Below are 10,288 nucleotides of genomic sequence, written 5' to 3'. Positions count from 1 at the left end.
CTATGTCGTTGTGTTACGAAACTAAAAAACGAAAGGGCATTCCTTCAAAGGAAGATAACTGTTGGAAAAGGTGTCATCTATTTTTAATGTTTTAACGTATTACTAAATTTAGAATATAGAGTCAGCATTAAAAGTTTTTAAAAGTGATCTTTCTTTTTACTAATAATATTTTAAAATATGTAAAATGTTTTAATTTAGATAAAGTTAAACATTTCATAACTATATTTTCAAAATACTGAATTAAAAATTGTAGATTTGCCTGTCATATAGAGACTTCATGCGAAGTACGTATAAAAACTAATTTCGTTTTCACAATGATTGTATTGTGGCACATGCGTAGACCATTGGTTTTTAATACGATTTTAGTACGATTTTAGTACGATTCTAAGTAACGAATTTTTCTTACATAAAGTTTTTAATGTTTATTTTTAATAAATAAATACATAAAATCTGCAATATATTCTGCTTAGTGCTTACCTATTTTATCTTTTATTTTTTTGATACTATTTTTAGCATCATCTGCCCCATTTGGGTAAGCGCAGCAGGATTTCATCACTATTCGCAATAAGAAGCTATCCTTAGCGAAAGCAAGTCAGAGTTCACCTTCACAGCGGGTCGTGTCAAACGATATGACCGAACCCGCTTTGAAAAAAATTAGGGTGCGGCCCTATTCTCCCCTGGGAGTGCACGGGATTAACTGAACTGCATTGGATAGAAGGGCCCGGGTCGATTTTGACACGGGCTGTCCGCCCCTGGACTTATCCGAAACTAATTGACACAATTATACAACAAATAAGCTTTTTTTTTTTAAAGTATTTGTTATGTTTTTCTTGTTCAATATTATGTTGTTTTTGAACATTTTAGCATTAACCCTTATCATAGGTGCCATGTGGGAGGAATGCTGGGAACTAGTGTTACATTATCACTACGTCATACTTGGTCACCAGAGGGCCAATGAGCACAACATCTGTTCTCACTGAGACGCTGTACATAAGGGCATTGACCAATTTTTTTTATTGTTGCTGTTTGGTCTCGGGAGTCAACAGATTGCAGGTTCACTACATGAATATTTCTGTTAATGTTTTATTTTAGCGTCTCGTGTATGGAAAGTGTATTTAAGGGATGTATAATTTTAAAATGTTATGTATTCATGTTGGAATACTTTTTGTTTTCGAAAAATTTTATTTTTTTAGTTAGAAATTCGTACTAAAAGACATGAACTAATTTGTATAGAATATTTATGTGTCCATTTGTTTGACTTCCAGATGGTGTTAATTTTCTGAAACTTTTATATAGAAGATATTTATTAAAAAATTGGTTTTTGTATAAAAAGTACAAGTTTAATCATTGTATTATTGTGTTTTTAATAGATAAATAATATATAATTTGTTTGTTAAATTTTTTATTAATATGTAATGCTAAAATGGAATTTATATATGTTATGATAATTTTTCTACTCACTTTAAATAAACATTTTTTTTGGACGAAAAATGCAAAAATTTGCTATTACAATGTCCATAGAGTTCTCTATATCATTGTACTACGAAAATAATCTACCGAAAGGTCATCGTCAAAGGCAGATAACTGTTGGAAAAATATGTCATCTATTTTTAATTTATATAAAAATTACTTGTTTTTCAATTGTAAGTGACAACTACATAAAACATTATCTTCTCTTTTACTAAACTGTTTGAAATCAAATCTAATGTTTTAGCTTTTATTAATTTCAGCATTTGGAAGAAATTTTTCAGTAATATTTTGTAACATAATGTGTAGATTTATCCCTTAGGAGAAAATTTAATTCAAAGTATACTTATATAGCCTAAATTTGTAGTATTTACATCGTTCCTGTGGTATGTACGTTGACTGTCGGTCTATAGGGCCAAACGTTCGTGGTTCAAAATCTCATGGGCGCATTATTTACAAATAAATTTTTTTATTTTCTTTGTGTGTGTTTGTGTTAAAAATTAAAATCTGTACTACGATAACCTAAAAAATATTTTTTTTTGTCTGAAAAAAAAATATTTTCGTAGCTTTAAATGAAGAGATAGGCAGACTTATTACTTCAAGGTTTTCATCTAACTTTCTTTGTAATTTTATCACATTTATAGCTTGAATAATGATTTTGACAGCTAGTCTTGCCTAAAAATTCAATCAAAACAGTTCTTTAAAAATAAAAAGATCAACATTTAAACGGCATTAAACAACAAATATAATGGCATTTATTATTTGAACAGCGAATAAACAATTGTTAAACTACGCCTAGAGATTGGAGGATCCTTGGGAATATTTACCAATAAGAAACAAGAAAATGAGTCGATCGTATAGGTAGCCACAATGTTGTTCATTTTTTAAGTAGACAAATGAAGCCATTTTCTGGCGCATATAAAAAACAGATGAACTTGAAATATCCCATCAATTAATATAGGTTCTAGATCCAGGAGCTTCTAATCAAATAGTTTCAGGTCAATTCCATTTTGTTTCTGTAACTTTCGTTCATGTGACCGGCGACACGAATGTCGGAACTTAAAGAAGGGTCGCAGGTCGAATTAGGTCGGGCAGCACTGCTCTAGAATCTAGATCGTAAACTTCAAAAAAAAAATTTTTTTTACCAAGAAAGTTTAAACATTAACTTTAATATACGTTTTCTACTGCTGTGACCTGGGTTACAAAATAAGTTCTTTTTTTTTTCCCGCTTCTGTTGCTTCTTGCGAGTCTTATATTATTAATTATAAATTATTGACTATCCTTCCAAAATAAAAATATTAATTACCTTCTCTGTCATGTGTTCATCTAGTCGTAAACGTTAATTCTAGACTTACACTCTACTAAGTCATTGGTTTCATTGTCTGATTCAGGCAACCTATTCAATGTTCTACTGCTCCCTAGTTCACCCCTAGTTCACCCCTAATTTACAATAATGTACACAACACCTTTTCGTTTGTTACAGAAATTTCTTTTTTTTTTTTTTCTTGAACCCAAGATGTAAAGACCGAAGTTCATAAGGGAGCAGGTTTCCACCATTTTGAGAAATGTCGTCTCATAACAGTGCAACTCTTTCTCTACTTCACACAGCTAATTGGAATTGGCTTTTAAATACACGTGACAGAGTTCAGCAAACTAAGCCGCCGAGTGACAAGTGACATGGTTTTGTCGATACATAGTTTCTGTTTTGCTCTAAAAAATATATAAATAGTATTGACACATCCATCAAGCTGCTTTTCTTTTAGTGCTAGAGTTGCAGAATATAACGACATTTAGTTGTTGTTGTTTTTTTCTTATTATGCTATTGACTTTATGCCACAAGGTGAACATTATGGTGTTTTTTTTTCTTATAGGATTGAATTATTCCATTTTATAAAAACAAAATATTAAAGTTTTAAAGACTAAGAGAAAGACTACTTTAGTGATCATTATTGGAAATGTGATTACATTGACCTTTTTTATCTTTAAATTATACATAATATAAATTCAACAAAAGACAACAAAACCAACACACAGAGATGATTTTAATGTTTTATAATCAAATGAATTTAGTAAAGTATACCTTTCAGACTTGGCGTTTGAACTAGAAGGTAATGAAAAAGCAGACATACTGACCAAAGAGGGCAGAATAAACAAACAAATGAAAATCCCCCTCTATCCAGAAGAAATTATGAAAATAATAGAGAGTAGAATAAATGAGAATTGGACCAGCTCACATCCCAATTACAAGAAAAAGACGCCTATTATAAGCTAACGCATAATTTTTCGACACAAACCGGACACAACAGAATGAGACAACATATGTTCTGGAAGCTCATTGTCGGGACGAGCGAAACCTGTCCTTGTGGAGCATCACCAGAGAATGCTGACCATGTCCTACAAAGCTGCATACTATATCAAGAGGCCCGAACAAGACTCTGGCCCCAAAAGCTTCCTATAGAACAAAAACTATACGGAGAACTGTCTGACCTGGAAACCACTGCGCGGTTCATCCCAGATATAGGATTACTGATCTGAACCCTCGAACTTGTAAAATGAGAACGAAGAAGAAGACGTGGCGATCTATAGGGCAGATGATGTGAGGTTCATCTGTTTCTGTGGCCCACGGTTAACGAGTGTATCGTGTACGACGACCACTCTATCAAATGAATATGTAGAAAGGGTAGATTTTTCTTAGTTATAGTTAATTTGTATTTCAAGTGTTTGTCACTATTTTTAAAATTTACGCGGAATCTGAATATAGGGAAGATATATGTATTGCAATTTTGTATTTTTGCTTTTTTTTTGCGTTATCAATCTTTATTTTAAAAAGCCTTTCAATAAACTTATTTTTAAAAAATATAAGAAAGTTCTTTATTTCAAACAAAAACACTTTTAAGCTGGTTTGTTTTCTTTCTAAGCATCTAAAACTTAATGCAAATTATAATAATAATAACATTAATAATAATTCGGCTACACAATGTAAAAAGTATTTTAAACAAAATTGCATGCCCCGCAGTTGGAGACATGGCAAGGTCAACAGCCATAAGCTAGCGTTGAAAAGTTTTCAAGCGTGACTTTGAAGAAAAGGTTACCAGCCGAGATACAGAGCGTGAAGGGGAAAAAAATGAGGTTCATGGTTTTAGATTTCAGTAAGTTATAATATAAAGGTCAAGCATAGAGCTAAAAATAAATGATAATAGATATCCATTGGTGGATGGGAACAAATCTGTACTATATTTTCAAATACGATTTAACCTAGTTCCTTCAGTGTTTCGGATGCTGACATTGTTTGCGGAAATGATGCCATAGTCTCAGTCGAAATGCATAAATGAATGGAATTTTTTTTCATAGAAAAGAAAAAAAAATATTCAGAATTTTTGAAGCTCCTTCGCTAGCAAATCTTCAAGGAACGATACAGTATGACATGTCAGTGCCGGAGTTTAGTAAATGGAAGCCCATTGCTACTCCTCTACCCAAGATTCAATAGAAACGCACTGAATTATATTAATATATCTAAAAGCATGTCATGTCAGAGTTTAAAGTAATAGTGTACATTTCATTTCTATCTTCTTTCTTTTATTCAATAGGAATAGTTTCTTAACAATGTTATAGATTTAGTTATCAATGATAAAACCTATGACATGCATGTTTAAAGACTTACCTCCCCTGAAATAGTTAATTAAAAATGTTGTGTATTTGTATAGGGAAAAAAAAACAGCAACTGATTAATTAATTTAAAAAAAAAAAAAAAACGTTTCATTTTCAGAAGATAAAAAGTAGTCGTTGCATTACATCTTTGCAAAATATAAAATATCGATATCTGATTTTTTAATATCATTTCTAGTTTTGGCTATTTCAACGTAACGGATGGACGGACGGACAGACCAAACAAAACTAACAGAAGCTTTTACCTTTAATGGGTTGCTACTAAAATAATTTGTATCACATAATCATACTTTAACTTTATTGCTTTGTTTAAATTAAAGTTTCGACTGTATTGGCCTTATTACTTTTTCTGCATTTTCCTAATTTTTTATTAAAAACACAAACTCAATTTCCAAAATGAATTTTAAATATGAATATAAGTGTAAAGAAAAGACCCAGAGAACCTCTTAGATAACGTGAAGGATTCATGGTCATAAAATATCCCACACAAGTGAAAAATTCCATGTTCCTTGTTTTTTGGTAATTTTTTTTTTCTGCATCCCATTTCTGCACACATGAAGACTTCAATATGGAAGCTTAGCAGCTTATAGAGACACCTCATAGGATGAAGCTTTTGAACAATCGAAACGTCAAAACCTTTTTGGAGGACTTTTTTTTATGTGTAGTTTTCACATCTTTTTAAACCACTCTGCAAGGAGTGAGAGAAAGAGATAGAAAGAGAGAGGGGGAGAGAGAAAGAGAGAGAGGGGGGAGAGAAAGAAAGAAAGAATAAGGGAGTAAGAGAGAAAATAGTGAACACTTAGTGGAAAGATATATATATATGTACTACACGACACACTTTAAGTACTTGCCCATTGGTACAGTTATACTTACATTAAATTGCTGCTTTATGCATATACTGATAAACATATGTATTTAATTATAAACGTTTAATATAGACATTTTTAATAACCGTCAACCTGTCCTATAATTAGAACATAAAGATCGTTAGAACGATAACCTCTCCATTTCGTGCCATAGTCCCATTTATGTCCCCTGCAAGACGAATTTTACTTCACATACAGGACCATCAACCCAGAGCAACAATTCTCATCTTTTTCTACACATGACCAGGTGATGTTTAGGGACAGGATGTTCGGAGGACTGGTACAAGCAGGAGGGGGGATATACCGTTGAGAAGAGCAGACATCCTTACGATGCCAGAATGCATGGAAATGAAACTGTAAAATTGAGTTACTTATATGAAAACCAAAAACAAAACAAGTAAATATTTGTAAAAAATATTTTTTTAAATGAGTGAAATTACATATACATCATCAGATCAATCATTTCATTAATTTTCATTACATGTAGACAAACAAAACAATGTGTCTGCGATCGGAAATATTTGTAGAGATGTTAAATGGTTTTCATATTTACATCATTCTCAGTGCATTGTGGTGCATTTTAATACTTATACTAGTAGCAAGAGGGAAAGGTTGGGAGGGTATCTCGGAGAAGCTCGGGGAAGGTAGAGAGGGTATCTCGGAGAAGCTAGGGGAAGGTAGAGAGGGTATCTCGGAGAAGCTAGGGGAAGGTAGAGAGGGTATCTCGGAGAAGCTAGGGGAAGGTAGAGAGGGTATCTCGGAGAAGCTAGGGGAAGGTGGAGAGGGTATCTCGGTGAAGCTAGAGGAAGGTAGAGAGGGTATCTCGGAGAAGCTAGGGGAAGGTTGAGAGGGTATCTCGGAAAAGCTAGGGGAAGGTGGAGAGGGTATCTCGGAGAAGCTAGGTGAAGGTGGAGAGGGTATCTTGGAGAAGGTAGGGGAACATGGAGAGGGTATCTCGGAGAAGCTAGGGGAACATGGAGAGGGTATCTCGGAGAAGCTAGGGGAACATGGAGAGGGTATCTCGGAGAAGCTAGGGGAACATGGAGAGGGTATCTCGGAGAAGCTAGGGGAACATGGAGAGGGTATCTCGGAGAAGCTAGGGGAACATGGAGAGGTTATCTCGGAGAAGCTAGGGGAACATGGAGAGGGTATCTCGGAGAAGCTAGGGGAACATGGAGAGGGTATCTCGGAGAAGCTAGGGGAACATGGAGAGGGTATCTTGGAGAAGCTAGGGGAACATGGAGAGGGTATCTCAGAGGAGGTAGGGGAACATGGAGAGGGTATCTCGGAGAAGCTAGGGGAACATGGAGAGGGTATCTCGGTGACGCTAGGGGAACATGGAGAGGGTATCTCAGAGGAGGTAGGGGAACATGGAGAGGGTATCTCAGAGGAGGTAGGGGAACATGGAGAGGGTATCTCGGAGTAGGTTTCCGTGTTTCCTTTTCAAAAACATTTTTTTTTTAAAGTTGCTCGAATCTGAATTCGAACTTGAGTCTTCACAGTAGAAGGCTGACTTATCAGCCTCTGAGCCATCCAAGTACTTATAAAAGTAGGTCTCATAGTTTATTGTTTACAAATCTTAGTGAACAATCTTTTTCTCTACACGAGGCTAATTTCCCCTTAGCTGTGTTGTCATCGTCGACGATTAATTATTTTATATTCTAACTTGATCCAAGAATGGGAAGCTGAAGAAATAACGTGTGCATGATTCCACCCAGACATACAGACAGACAGAGTGACTTGATAAACGCTTTGTAAAAAAAAAACGAGAATTATTGATTTTATTTTTAAATGTACACTGGCAGTAAATAGTGGAACTATACATAAAGACTTTATATGGATACATTATTTAAATCTGTTTATCATAGTAACATTCTCTAATAAGCCTTGCGATCAATATTTGAAACTTGTCTGAAGTGCTATTCTTATTTATTGAACAGCGAGAAATGAATATTAAGTTCTTAATCCATGCCAGGGGAGCGCCTGGTAATTAAAGATCTACATGTTGTGTTTAGTTAGCCAAGTTAACGAATTGATTATGTAAATAGTTATCTAAGGGGAGTAAATAATTAACTAAATGACTAAATGGTTAATGGGACTAAATAGATGAGATGACTAAATGGTTAGTTAAAGTGACTAATTAGTTAGAAAGACCAAGCAGCTAAGGCGATTAAATGATTAAGGTAAAAATTAAGATAAATTGTTTGTTAAGATTACTAAACAGTTAGATAGGGTCACTAAATGGTTCAGGTGACTAAAAAAGTTAGCCAAGGTGACTAAATGGTTATAAAGACTAAATAGATGACTAATTGGTTTCGTTAATATACTAAATAGTTAATTTAGGTGTCTTAATAATTATATAACGTAATTAAATAGTTAGTTAAGGTGACATAATGTAAGGTAATTAAATAGTTAGTTAAGGTGACTTAATGTAAGGTAACTAAATAGTTAGGTAAGGTGACTTAATATAAGATAACTAAATAGTTAGTTAAGGTGAAATAATGTAAGATAACTAAATAGTTAGTTAAGGTGACTTAATGTAAGGTAACTAAATAGTTAGGTAAGGTGACTTAATGTAAGGTAACTAAATAGTTATTTAAGGTGACTTAATATAAGATAACTAAATAGTTATTTAATGTGACTTAATATAAGATAACTGAATAGTTATTTCAGGTGACTTAATATAAGATAACTGAATAGTTATTTAAGGTGACTTAATATAAGATAACTAAATAATTAGTTAAGGTAACTAAATAGTTAGTTAAGGTGACTTAATAAAAGGTAACTAAATAGTTAGTTAAGGTAACTAAATAGTTAGTTAAGGCGACTTAATGTAAGGTAACTAAATAGTTAGGTAAGGTGACTTAATGTAAGGTAACTAAATAGTTATTTAATGTGACTTAATATAAGATAACTAAATAGTTAGTTAAGGTGACTTAATGTAAGGTAACTAAATAGTTAGGTAAGGTGACTTAATATAAGATAACTAAATAGTTAGTTAAGGTGAAATAATGTAAGATAACTAAATAGTTAGTTAAGGTGACTTAATGTAAGGTAACTAAATAGTTAGTTAAGGTGACTTAATGTAAGGTAACTAAATAGTTAGTTAAGGTGACTTAATAAAAGGTAACTAAATAGTTAGTTAAGGTGACTTAATAAAAGGTGACTAAATAGTTAGTTAAGGTGACTTAATAAAAGGTAACTAAATAGTTAGTTAAGGTGACTTAATAAAAGGTAACTAAATAGTTAGTTAAGGTGACTTAATAAAAGGTGACTAAATAGTTAGTTAAGGTGACTTAATAAAAGGTGACTAAATAGTTAGTTAAGGTGACTTAATAAAAGGTGACTAAATAGTTAGTTAAGGTGACTTAATAAAAGGTGACTAAATAGTTAATTAAGGTGACTAAATAGTTAATTAAGGTGACTAAATAGTTAATTAAGGTGACTAAATAGTTAGTTAAGGTGACTAAATAGTTAGTTAAGGTGACTAAATAGTTAGTTAAGGTGACTAAATAGTTAGTTAAGGTGACTAAATAGTTAGTTAAGGTGACTAAATAGTTAGTTAAGGTGACTAAATAGTTAGTTAAGGTGACTAAATAGTTAGTTAAGGTGACTAAATAGTTAGTTAAGGTGACTAAATAGTTAGTTAAGGTGACTAAATAGTTAGTTAAGGTGACTAAATAGTTAGTTAAGGTGACTAAATAGTTAGTTAAGGTGACTAAATAGTTAGTTAAGGTGACTAAATAGTTAGTTAAGGTGACTAAATAGTTAGTTAAGGTGACTAAATAGTTAGTTAAGGTGACTAAATAGTTAGTTAAGGTGACTAAATAGTTAGTTAAGGTGACTAAATAGTTAGTTAAGGTGACTAAATAGTTAGTTAAGGTGACTAAATAGTTAGTTAAGGTGACTAAATAGTTAGTTAAGGTGACTAAATAGTTAGTTAAGGGGACTAAATAGTTAGTTAAGGTGACTAAATAGTTAGTTAAGGTGACTAAATAGTTAGTTAAGGTGACTAAATAGTTAGTTAAGGTGACTAAATAGTTAATTAAGGTGACTAAATAGTTAGTTAAGGTGACTAAATAGTTAATTAAGGTGACTTAATAAAAGGTGACTAAATAGTTAGTTAAGGTGACTAAATAGTTAGTTAAGGTGACTAAATAGTTAGTTAAGGTGACTAAATAGTTAATTAAGGTGACTTAATAAAAGGTGACTAAATAGTTAATTAAGGTGACTAAATAGTTAGTTAAGGTGACTAAATAGTTAATTAAGGTGACTTAATAAAAGGTGAC

General features: G+C 32.5%; 1 protein-coding gene across 1 annotated transcript; it reads left to right on the top strand.

Annotated features, from left to right (window-relative positions):
• The first annotated feature begins 6,528 nt into the window (after positions 1-6,528).
• On the top strand, positions 6,529-7,425 carry LOC129926335 (filaggrin-2-like). Its single transcript, XM_056029659.1, has 2 exons — positions 6,529-6,784; positions 6,869-7,425. Exons 1-2 carry the CDS (start codon positions 6,529-6,531, stop codon positions 7,423-7,425), a joined length of 813 nt encoding a protein of 270 aa, XP_055885634.1.
• Positions 7,426-10,288: the final 2,863 nt, after the last annotated feature.

The sequence above is a fragment of the Biomphalaria glabrata genome, chromosome 5 (assembly GCF_947242115.1).
Source record: "Biomphalaria glabrata chromosome 5, xgBioGlab47.1, whole genome shotgun sequence".
In the NCBI taxonomy this organism is placed as follows: Eukaryota; Metazoa; Mollusca; class Gastropoda; family Planorbidae; genus Biomphalaria; species Biomphalaria glabrata.
This window is presented reverse-complemented; position numbering and strand designations above follow the sequence as displayed.